The 12,096-nt window shown below is 45.8% G+C and overlaps 1 protein-coding gene across 1 annotated transcript; it reads left to right on the forward strand.

Moving 5' to 3' along the window:
- Positions 1-4,923: 4,923 nt before the first annotated feature.
- On the forward strand, positions 4,924-11,951 carry RNF139 (ring finger protein 139). Its single transcript, XM_075085777.1, has 2 exons — positions 4,924-5,322; positions 9,635-11,951. The coding sequence occupies exons 1-2, from the start codon at positions 5,142-5,144 to the stop codon at positions 11,425-11,427; spliced, it is 1,974 nt and encodes a 657-aa protein (XP_074941878.1). The 5' UTR covers positions 4,924-5,141; the 3' UTR covers positions 11,428-11,951.
- Positions 11,952-12,096: the final 145 nt, after the last annotated feature.

A 12,096-nucleotide genomic window follows, 5' to 3' on the forward strand; every position in this document is an offset into this window, starting at 1 on the left:
GCTGTCCACGTCTGCCGCCCTGGCAGAGGAAGGACTGTGGCAGGTGGTACATCTCTCCTACAGCCAGAGAGACACCAGGAAAGCGGTTGCTGTCCTTAGATATATTCAATGTCTCTTCTCTTGTCTCCTAGCCAAGAATGCTGGTCACAGTTCGGAAATGAGATAAATATGCCAGTGAGCAGCTGTTAATATAATTTGTTCTATTTATGCAGTTTTTTCACAGGAGGCAAAACCCAAAGGCTCTTTATCTGCACAGTTCTATAGAAAATTGTAAAGCCATAAACAGCAAGGTCTAACCCATTTCTTTGCAATCATCACTTTACTTTAAAGAGAATGAGAAAGTTTGTCATTAAAGGAATACGGGGGAAACTATAAAACCAGGAGATTTTCCTCATGTGTGTGATGCAAGTACATGAGTCTTGTCTCCTGTCAGAGGTGACCCAAGACTCGTCCCTGTGTGCCGACTCCCCAGTGCTTGCCTTGCTTTGTCAAGACGGAAGCCTCTTCCAGGCATTTTGAATGTTCTAAGCAAGCATTCTCTGCAAATAACGAGCATAAATCAACCATCCTCCACGGAGGAAAAACAGAATGAGCACTCATCTGTTACGGACATCGCAGCTTCACACAGATGTGAAATCAAAATCGACCTTTCACACAAACAACTTACTACAACTTATTTGGTCAAATGTTTACTGTGAGTAAATTGCTTTTTGCTTTCTTAGCTTCTTTTAAGAAATGCTAAGCCCATAGCATTTAGCTGTAGAGAAGGAATAAAACCCAAACCTAATATAAGAACTAATCTTAAACACATTAATTTTTACAGGGAAATTCTTAACATATTGAAAAGGTCCCTTTGTCAATAACGACATTTACAGGTTTTACTTTAGCTTTCCAAATGTTACCTTGATTTGCTCTTTCTCTCTTCAGAAGACAAAGATATAAACTATTCTTGGGTAAAGACTACTGATGTCTTTAATTAGAATATTAAAAATAGTCATGCGAGTTTAAGTTGTTACCATCGAGCCTTAAGTAGTTAAGTTAGTAGTAAGTGGTTAATCTTTCAATGTTTTGGGAGTACCACACTGAAGTGCCACATACAGAAGTTGATCTATACGAAGCTGCAGAACAAGTTAGATGTCGGGAACTCTGCGCATCTCTCTGCATTAGCTGGCAGCTCGTTCTCATTAGCAGCGCGCACACCGACAAAGCCGCGAACACAGCGTTCAGGCAAGCAGGACCGATGACACAAACTGTCCTCTGCAGGAGGTAATGAGCAGCTTCACCGAGGCACAGCGGGGTGTCACCCACATGCTGAATCCACCAAAGCCTGCATCAATGAAACATTAATATTTAGCTTTTAAAAATGCAGACACACTGGTCTTTTTTATGCTAGAATATCATCCTAGGAGAAGGAAATGCGCTTTAGGTTCCTTTCATGGTTCTTGGTTTTTGTTTCAGTCCAAAATACAGACATCGGGTAATTCACCACAAAAGGTACCTGGGAAGGAGAAATGAAATTTGGAAATAGTTAATGCATTGCTACATTCATTGCAGCCTAAAACAGCTTTCTGATGTGCGTGTTTTGCACATGTTTCTCTTAACAGCCAACTACTTTCCATTCTTAGAAAATTTATTGTTATTGTGTCAGGCCAGATTGACTTGTGGTATTTCAAGACAAAGATATTGTGTGCATTTAAAGCTTTTCAGGATCTCATAGTTAGAAAAAACTGCAGTTTTGTTCTTTTCACTTATAAAAATGCGATTTTTGCAAGACCGTGTGATTTTGTAATATCTGATGTAAGCGCTGGCGTTAATTCAGTATAGCCTTTGGCTTGAAGGGCTCGTGAGAGCGCTTAAGCAAAAGGAGGAGTTTTAAAAACTCCGAAGTTGTTTTGCCAAAAAGTGGTTTTAGATGTGGCCATCCTGTATGGGCACAGACCCTACACACGGCCTCGGCAGACTGGCACAGAAAGGAGGCACTTCTACCATTCCGTAAGGTCATAAAGATTGCTTTGTGCCCAGTTATTTCAGTGCATGCTACTTACACAGCTGTAGGTCAAGGAAACCACCAGATGCTGCACCTGGTAATTTGTATTTCTGCAGTTCCTCTTGTTCTAAAAATCTCAAACTGAAAAATGTTCACAGCTTTTGAAAAAATGATATGAATTTTGACCACTCTGAGCTGTCATAAAACTCTTCAAAAACCATTTTTACATGACTGAGAGTAAAACTCCAACCTTCGGCCACATGCTGTCTAGAACATCAGAGAATTCAGTGACTTATGTTTCTTATTGAAATACATTGATTTGTGACTTTCTGACTCACAGCCTGACAGAGGAGGTATATTAAATTATTCGGAAAGCATTTTCAAGTGTGAAGTTCTTATTTATTAGGAAACAACTCCCTAAGCATGTTCTTTTGCGCTGCCTTGTCCTGGGCTGTAGGCCTGGACACGTTTTCCATGTCAGGTATGCACTGCCACAATGATACGTGGAACAACCTTCACCTGGCTGTTCAGGACTATTTGCCCTTAACAATTAATCTCTGTAGGCAAATAAAGGAGCTTTCTGCTTAACTTGTGTGTTAGTCTATGAACAAGAAACTGCAGAAGTCCCCAACTGAGAAACCTTTTTTTACAGGAGTATTGATACGAATTTACTTAGAGCAGGATGTAATCCCCAGATCTACAACGAAGTTGAGACCACATTTAACCCTAGAAATAACATGACAAATTTTCCGGAATTTGTATATGTGACTGAAGTGAATTCAGTAGAGTTATGCTTGGGTAACGAAGTTGAATTTTGGTTATTATTTCCCATTTGAACCTCTGTAGTGCTAATTGCAAAATTAAAAATATCCAGCAGGTGTCATCTTCCTACATATTGTATGCACGACAATCAGGTTTAGATTTTTTTTTAAAATAGAACTTAAATGAAAAGTAGGAGTCTTAAACACTGCAACAAGTCTTCTGAAGAACATGTGTAAAAAAAAATGTACAAATTTGATCTGATATGCTTTACTAACACGAGGGTTTCTGAAATGTTTGCAACCTGGAACTGTTTATTGACAAAATAATTTGCAGATATCCATGACTCTGCTTACATGCCTAAATAACATCTGTAAAATATGCCTGTAAATGCACGTATTTAAACCTGAAAATCCATTTGATGGATTTCATTTAATCCACATGTCCTTAAAGCAGAATGAATAGGTACTACAGCATTGCCTCTGATCCTGAAGCCTGTATTGTAAAAACAGATTTAAGATCCTCTTTACTGGTGAGGATATTAAATGAAGTCGGGAGGGCCTTGGGAGGGCAGAGAATTCCATACGTGGTGTTTTAAGTTGTTGATTTCTTGAAGTCACACCTCATACAAATATTTTCATGTGGGTTATTGAGAATTATTGAGTACCCAGTTCTGCTTGATTTACATTGCTTCTCATTTCAAATCAAATAATTTTATTTATATTTTGCAGCTTCATACTTGGTTGAGAAGTACAATTATTCACGCAAGTCTGAATCAGTGCAGTTCAGCCATCTTCAAATCTATGTAAAATAAATACTTTTCACATTTTAAACCCTAACCTCTATTATTTGGCATGGGGATACTTACTGGGTCAGAGGTATGAGTATCATCATGTAAGTAAATCACGCACTTTGTCCATGTCCATGGATTTTGTAATACAATCCTTTAGCAATCCGGCAACGTTTCTGGCTTTGCTAGCGTGGGGCGCTACTTAGGAAAGTTCCTGTGCAATACTGGTGGTGCCTGACCCAAAATCCTTTAAAAAGAACAGAGAGACTTCCAAGCGCGTAACGTAAGCCAGCCCTAGCCAGGCACACGGAGAGGCTGCGCTGCGGCAGGTGAAGCTGGGGACGGGCGCTGGCAGGAAATCGCAGGGTGGCAGGTGCCAAGCGGCGCGCGGGCCTGTTTCGGCTGCGGCCTGAAGCCTGCTTGTAAATCGCGCAGGCGGTGGGCTGGGAAATGCCCGTTTCAGGTGGACTGACGTGGATTACACTTTTGCATTTAATTTTTTGTTTTGTTTTGTTTTTAAATCAAGTCAGCTTGAAGTTTCCGAAAGTTAGTCCCTGTATCTGTGGCTGCTGCGAGGATGCACAAGGAAGCCAACAGGATTTCAAAGGAAAATGCCTTTTTTCCATATGATCCTGATCTCTGGTTATGCATCGAATAAGACAGGATTTTTGCCACACGCACGAAAGAACAGGAAATTCTGCATAACCCTCCCCTAAATTAAAAGCTCATTGTTTCTTCAAGGCGAGCTACTCACTTAAGAGCCAGGGAGCGACAACTTTCGCGCTGCCGGCAGCCGCGGGCGGCGGCAGGTCCGCCCGGGAGTGAGGAGGAGGAGGAGCCGCCAGGCGAACAGGCGGTTTTATTCTTTGGAAAGGGTTTTTGCGGCGAAGCAGTGTTTTCAGGAATATGAGGGATGAGCCCACGTTTATCTTTTATGCGATGGCATATGGCGCTTTGCTACTGCAGACACGCCAGCGGGGGAAGGTGAAGCTTCCTGGGAGCGAGGCGCGGCGGACTGAGGCCCCGCACTACCTCATAAAGCCGCCCAGGCCGGCTGCAGCTCCCGCGGCCGGCGCCCGCCTCCCCGGCCGGGACTGCCCCGCCGCTCCCCGGCGGAGCCGGCCCCGCCGCGGCCCTCGTCCCCAACGGGGCGGGATGTTCCTCACGCAGACCCCGCCTACCCATGCACGGCTCGCCGCGACACCGGCACCGAGCCCGGGCCCGGCTCCCGCCGCCCCGTCCCGTCCCGGCCCGTCCCGTCCCTGAAGCAGCGCGCGCCGCGGCCACCGAAGCGCCGCCTGAGGCAGCACGCGCCGCCACCTCCCCCCGCCCCCCCGCCCCCTCGCGTGGGAGCCGGGGGCGGGGCCGCGCACTGCGACGCCCGCGCGCCCCGCCCCGCCCCCGCGGCCCGGCGGGGGCCGGAGCGGCCGAGGGAGCGCGGAGGGAAGATGGAGGTGGCGGCAGTGGCAGCGGCGGCGCGGCGGAGGGCCCGGGCGGGCCGGGCGGCGGGGCGGTAGCCACCCACCCGCCGCCCTCCCTCCGCACACCCGCCCCCTGCGCTCTTTAAGAGGCGGGCGAGGCGGGCTGCCTGCCCCCGCGCCGGGGATGGCGGCCCCGGGCCCTCCGCGGCTGCCCTGGCTGCGGCTGGGCCCGCGGCTGCGGGCTGGGCTGGAGGTCGCGCTGCGGGTGCCCAGCTTGTTCCTCATCGACGCCATCTTCAACTCGTCCCCGCTGCCGGGGGGTTCCCTCTGCGCCGCGCTCCTGGGCGTGCTGCTGCGGCTGCTGGGTGAGAGACCTCCCCTCCGTCCCGCCGCCCTTCCCTCCCCTCCCCGCCGGGCGCTGGGGGAGCGGCGCTCCGACGGGCTGGGGCCGGGCCCGTCCCCGCCGCTGCCGGCCCCCGCCGGCCTTGTTCGCAGCCGCGGGCAGGGCACGGTCGCCGCTTCCCCTCCTGGGCCCAGCGCCTGGCTGCTGGCGCGGCCTGGCCCTGGCCCCGGTCCCGGTCCCCGTCCGTCCCCCCGCCGCCTCTGGCCCCCTTCCTCCTGCCGCCCCGGGCCCCTCCCGAGCGCCCGCCGGGGTCGATCCCCGCCGCCTGGCCGGGCCGGGTCCCTCCCGCTGCCCCGGGGCGGCGCAGGGCCTGGCGGAGCCCGGCACCGGGCTGGGCGGTGGCGGCCGCCGCCATGTGCGCGGGGGCTCGGCCCTGAGCCCCTCCTCGGCCGGGAGCGTCTGGCAGGCTTGATTTCTTTTTTCTTTTCATAAAGCACTTTGGATAGTATGACATCTTCCTGAAATGTGCTGTTAAATCCTTGCTTTAGCACCAACAGTTTAGAAATGCCGGGCATTTGATTCCCAAATGGAAAAAAAAGTCTCTCGAAACGTGCCAATGGTTATTTTTAAGTTTCGGGGTTTTTTTTCCCCTTTTTTCTTCCCCGGAATGAAGATTGAAAATCCCCGGTACAACTAAGTGATGCTACTTTCAACATTACTTGCAACCTCGGGTGCTTAGGGGCTGGAGCCCTGTTCCGCTCACTCCTGTACGGGGGATGCTGCATCGTGCGCCCTGTCAGGGCGCTGGGAATCCTGAGGCAAGAAGGAAAGGAGAATCCAAAACACAGCAAGAGTTTTTTTGCAGGCCTGTGACATGTTGATTTTATGGTGTCTTTGTTGCTTATAGTAGAAAAAAATAGGAAGGAAATAGGTGGCACGGCTGCTGGGGTAGAAAGCTGAGAAGAGTGGTTAAATATCACTTTTAAATGTGTGATATTGGGATTAACAGATTAAGGCACTTTTCAGGATTGCATTTATATCATCACTTCTCTGGATGGGTTTGGGGGAAGAAGTGGGTAATCCCTCTGCTGCCTTCTGCAAAAGAGCTCTGGGAGCAGTTTATGCCAAGGGACTTATCTTGTACTTTGTGACAAGCGGTCTCTGGCTCTTGGCTTTACAAAATTAAAGAAAAACTAAAATGTAACCATTTAAAGATAGTGTCAAAGCCCTTCTATGTGGTTCAGACAAGAGAATGCTTTTGCATCTATTTCTTCCTCATCTGAATTCAAGCATTAAAGGGTTGTTTTTTTCCTCTTGTTAGGATAAACTGAAATATTTATTTTGGATCATTCTGTATTTAAATACTGGGGAAGTTGCCCTTTTAATCACCATTTGTAGGTTTCAAATGACTGATCGAAATTTTTCCTGTAGCACAATACTGTTTAGCATAGGATAAACACACAGCTTGTCCTCTAGATACAAAGATTGTGGCTCTGGAGAGATCAGATAGCTTTCAGGGGTGATGTTGAGCAGTTCTGAAATATTTTGCAAGCAGAGCTCTTCAAGAATGCTGATAGAGATCTGAGATTTTAAAAAAGTTTTACTGCAGGATTCCTCAGTCTGATTCCTCCATCACTTATTTTCTATACAAGTACATAGAGTTACATGCAGCCTGGAACCAAGTTCTACAACTGGAGTGCAATTTTACTTCAACCTGATTAACCTTGCTTTTTCTCCAACACAATGTTTACCCTCTATACCTTTGCGTGGGTTTTGTTCAGTGTCTGGATTCCAGCAGAACCACCACCCCTGGGAGTGTGAAACTGGCACCTCAGTCTGCAGTCCCTCCTCGGGGAGGACACTGATTTTTGAGAGGGTTACTATAAATACTGCAGTCTGCAGAAAGATCTGGAGGCAAGCAGAATGGCTGGGCTGGGGAAAAAAAAAATCTGGCAGTTCTACATGATTAAAGTACTTGTGTACAAAGGTAATTGAACTCTGCAGCCAACTGGAAGTCAGATTCTCGCTAATGTGCTACGACAGAGATACTGACAAATTGCAGGAGTTAAAGGGGAAAAAAAAGGCAAAAGGGAGCAATTCACTGCACCACAAGAAATTATTTTAGAAGTAGATGCGTGTGGTTTGATTAAACACCATGCTTGGAGGCCGTACTGGAGGGGGTTGGTGATGGGGTGGCGTGGATAGGAGCAGTAAAGATGAGCAGCAGTAAGTATAGGAAGACGAGGCAAACCTTCTCAAAGGAGGAACTGCAGCATTTTCTATCAGAGAGAAGATGGGAAAAGATTGTTTGGTGAACCCTTCTCAGGGCATGGGGAAGTCTCGTCACGGCAAGATGGACTGAATGATATAAGTGGGGATGGGGGAGAGGAATGCTCAGCTCCTCTTCTGAGACTCGCCTTACCTCCTGTGGTCTCTGGAGGTTCCTTTGGGGGGGTCTTGTCCACACAAGCTGGACAGAGAAATGCTTTACCTTTTGTTAGTCCCTCTTCAGAGGAACCAGTAGGTGTAGCTTTTCTACTGACTTGTCGTACTCTTTTTAGGATGTGCCTCATATGTGAAATGTCAGTGTTTTAAGACTACCTTTAGTATCTAAATACAGGTCTGTTCCTGCAACTGCAAGGAGAGAAATAGGTTTTGAGCTCATTACAGGCATTTGAGCCTTCTCTGACTTCCGAGAAAAGACAAAGGGTACAAACCTGTCAGCTTTCCCAGAGGTGTTTATGGAGGTAGGCATGAAAAGGCAATGAACTTGTCAAGCTTATTTTGAGAAGAGCGGTGTATGGGACGAATATTCAGCTTTTCATGGAAGAACTGAGCTGCGATACAAAGCGCTTTCTGAAAACTGACTGAGGCTTCTCCTCTGTCAACCTCACAAGGTTACCACGTTAATGATTAGTTAAGGAGAGTGTTTTTATATCAGCAAATGCTGCTGGCAAGGAATACTGTTAAGGTGCATGAATAACCTTTTTCATAGTCTGCCTTGTGCTACTGATTCATGTTGACCCTCTCCCTTCTTATGCAGCCCTCCAGGGTGGGGGCTGTTTGGGGTTGTTTTGGACGCAAGCGGCTGACAACACTACCGGTGGAGTCAAATGCTGGTTCTTAGCAAAGATTTGTATTCCCATGATCAAGATACCATGGCTTAAAATATTTTTTTAAGCACTTGATTATGGAGGATTTGGAACAATCTAAAATAGAATCATCAGAAAAGACTGATGCTGTCCTCCAGCAGAAAGAGGATTACTTGTGATTTCATTAGTTTCAGCACAGAGATTGAAAGCAACTTACTATCAAGTGCAGGTTGTAGAGATGGAAATCTCTCCGGACTGATTTGGATGAGAAGGCAGTTGCATAGACTAGAAGCTGATTTTGAAGCCCAAAACAAAGGCAGCATGTTTCCGGAAGGAAAAAGTGTTGAAGGAAGTGAATCTAGTGATAAGTGCCATTTAGTTCAACATCTGTTAGGGAAGGGCCCTTGCCTGTGTAGTGATGAAATTCGTATGTATGCTACAGAAGGAGCTTACTGCAGTCATAAATGTAATGCCAAGCTACTATAGATGCCACGATAGGGTTTCTCATAGGAAGGTGCAGACCATCCGGTCATGGTCAAGATGTGCTCATGGTATGAGGGAAAGGTTAGCAAACAGGAATTTCAAGATCTAAGTCTGATCTGTAAGACGCAAGTCTGCGCTGGCATTGGCGAACAGGCGATCGGTGCAGTTTTGGATCCCACGTACAAGAGCTTTGTATTGCAGAGGGTCATCTCTGTGAGGCACTTGTTTCAGGACGCCTTACCAGGAATGTAGGCAGACTGAAGGGAACTAGAAGAACGCCTTTCCCCCGGTGCTTGGCTCAAGTGAATTAGGGGACTTAGTAAATTTTACTTGTTTATTCCTTATTAACTTTGCCTATAAAGGTGATGCTATATCTGGTAATTCTTTTCTGCTTTAGAACTTGTCTGCCCTTAGATTTCAAGACTAAGGCTGAAAGGCTGGGAGTTGTCACTGCTCTAGCCTGAAACTGCAGATGAACTTAAAAGTAATTGTGACTTAATGCCTGCATTGGCTTGGCATCGCAGCTGCGGCGCGCAGAGGTATTAAATGCAGAGATTAAGTCGTCCTCGTCTCTTCTCTGAAAAGGGCACGGCTGGTAATGTAAAGCTACGGGTGACTAACTGGGAAGCGATACATTACATAAATGTAGCTCCAAAGCTACATTTTTAAATTCTTAAAAAAGTAAAATCTGTTGATTTTAAAGTTGAAATCTGGTGTTGCATTTCTGCTGAGAACTAAACGATTTCAATCTGTTTTTAGGTGTCTTTGTATCCAGTGTTGTTCTGGTCTTACAACAGCGAGCACTTTTCAAGTTTTATATGATTGCCTCGGCATTTCTGCTGGCTGCGACTTCAGTGTTGGTGAATTACTATGCTGCTTTGCACATAAACTTCTACAGTGCCTACTACACAGCTGCGTTCGGCATTCAGATCTTCCCTCATAAAGGACCTTCGCTATGGATGGCACTTTCCATCCTTCAGCTTACCTTTGGAATTGGATACGTTACGTTGCTGAACGTGCAGTCCATATACTCTCAACTCATCATCCTGGATATACTGATTCCTGTAATTGCCTTGGTTGTTGAATTACCTTTAAATGTCCGGCAGATACTAGTTTTTATTTCGGGCCTAGTTCTGACACTAAATACCACAGCCATTTTAGTTACAAAAATGAAATGGTTCTATTATTCGGTGCGATATGTTTATCTGCTGGTGAGGCACATGTATCGGATTTATGGATTACAGCTGTTGATGGAAGACACATGGAAAAGGATTCGTTTTCCAGCTGTACTGCGTGTCTTCTGGCTAACGAGACTTACGGCACAAGCTGTGGTACTGACATACGTTGTAAAGATGGCTGAAAAGGATACAGAAGAAAAATTCTTCTTGATATCGTGGGATAACTGTTGGGAACTGATTTGCAGCCTGATCATAAGTGGGTGCGACTCCACTTTGACTGTGTTAGGCATGAGTGCCGTCATTTCCTCAATAGCGCATTACTTGGGACTAGGTATCTTGGCCTTCATCGGATCAACCGATGAGGATGACAAAAGGCTTGGTTTCGTAGCGCCTGTTTTGTTTTTTATTTTGGCTTTGCAGACTGGCCTAAGTGGACTGAAACCAGAAGAACGACTAGTTCGCCTGAGTCGAAACATGTGCCTTCTGTTAACTGCAGTCCTGCATTTTATCCATGGAATGACAGACCCCGTGCTGATGTCTCTCAGTGCCTCCCACGTGTCATCGTTTCGCAGACACTTCCCTGTACTCTTTGTTTCCGCTTGCCTTTTTGTCCTCCCGGTTCTGCTCAGTTACATCCTCTGGCACCACTATGCACTAAATACGTGGCTTTTTGCGGTTACAGCGTTCTGCGTAGAGCTTTGCCTAAAAGTAATAGTTTCTATCACTGTTTATATATTGTTTATGATTGATGGCTACTACAATGTGCTATGGGAAAAACTTGATGATTATGTCTATTATGTTCGTTCAACTGGCAATATTATTGAGTTTATATTTGGAGTAATCATGTTTGGAAACGGAGCATACACGATGGTTTTTGAGTCAGGAAGCAAGATTCGTGCTTGCATGATGTGTCTACACGCATACTTCAACATCTACTTGCAAGCAAAGAATGGCTGGAAGACTTTTATAAATCGCCGGACTGCTGTTAAGAAAATAAACTCGCTTCCAGAGGTAAAAGGAAGTCGGCTAAATGAAATAGATGATGTATGTGCAATCTGCTACCATGAGTTCATCACCTCTGCTCGCATTACTCCATGCAACCATTACTTTCATGCACTTTGTCTTCGGAAGTGGCTGTACATTCAGGACACTTGCCCGATGTGCCATCAGAAGGTGTATATTGAGGACAAGGAAAATGCCAATACCTCTAACAACAACGGGTTTGTGGCACCAAATGAAAATCCTGCACAAGTTGTAGAAGAGGCTGATGCTGAAAATGAACTAAATGAAGATAATGACAGTTCCGATAGTGATGAGGAAGACGATGACTGTGTGGCACAGCACTCGAGTGAGACTCTTAATGTAGACTCTTGACTCTCTTGGTGATTAAGGTGTCCTTTACTAAACCGTGAGGTATTTGTTCAAGATTGACTTCAACAGAATAAAAGTATCACTTTGTAGTTATTGTACTTAAGCACAACAGCAGTATCTCAATGTTGAGTCTGTGAATGGTGGTTGTTTACTGTGGTGTGTGCTACTGTAAATATACCTCTGATTTTTGCTGGTCTCTTTCATGACCACCTTAAAATTATGTACATTATTGTACATGGAATAAAATGTTTTCACATGTTTTTAAGATGGTTGGAAAAACACTCTTTAATTGATGTAGTGATGATGCTGTGCCAAAGACTGTATACCAGTAATCCCTGATCAGTGAGGTCTGGATGCAAATGGAAAATACTGGTGAAAAGAGACTGTTCAGTGGGTCAAATTAAAACTGAAAAGCCTGAACCAAAGCAGCTTTACTTACCCATTCAGTATAAGCAGAGCTTTATTGCTTAAAAACTAGTGAGTTGTGTTTTAAAAAAGCAAAATAAATAAAAATTTAGGTTGATACACTTAATGTTATAGCATTTGTGTATATGGAGCAAAAGATGAAACTGCTAAGCTTTCTGGTGAAGCACTAAAGCATGCTACTGCTGTGTTAAACCCTTCTGAACTGCCAGTAGTAGCTTGGAGTGCTCTCCATGTGAACGTGGCAGC

This window comes from Phalacrocorax aristotelis, chromosome 2, assembly GCF_949628215.1.
Source record: "Phalacrocorax aristotelis chromosome 2, bGulAri2.1, whole genome shotgun sequence".
Classification (NCBI taxonomy): Eukaryota; Metazoa; Chordata; class Aves; order Suliformes; family Phalacrocoracidae; genus Phalacrocorax; species Phalacrocorax aristotelis.

Excerpts from the sequence above, each read along its gene's own strand:
- RNF139 (XM_075085777.1), top strand. The coding sequence starts at position 5,142 with ATGGCGGCCCCGGGCCCTCCGCGGCTGCCCTGGCTGCGGCTGGGCCCG. Across the intron at positions 5,323-9,634 it reads CGTGCTGCTGCGGCTGCTGG|GTGTCTTTGTATCCAGTGTT; the intron begins GTGAGAGACCTC and ends ATCTGTTTTTAG.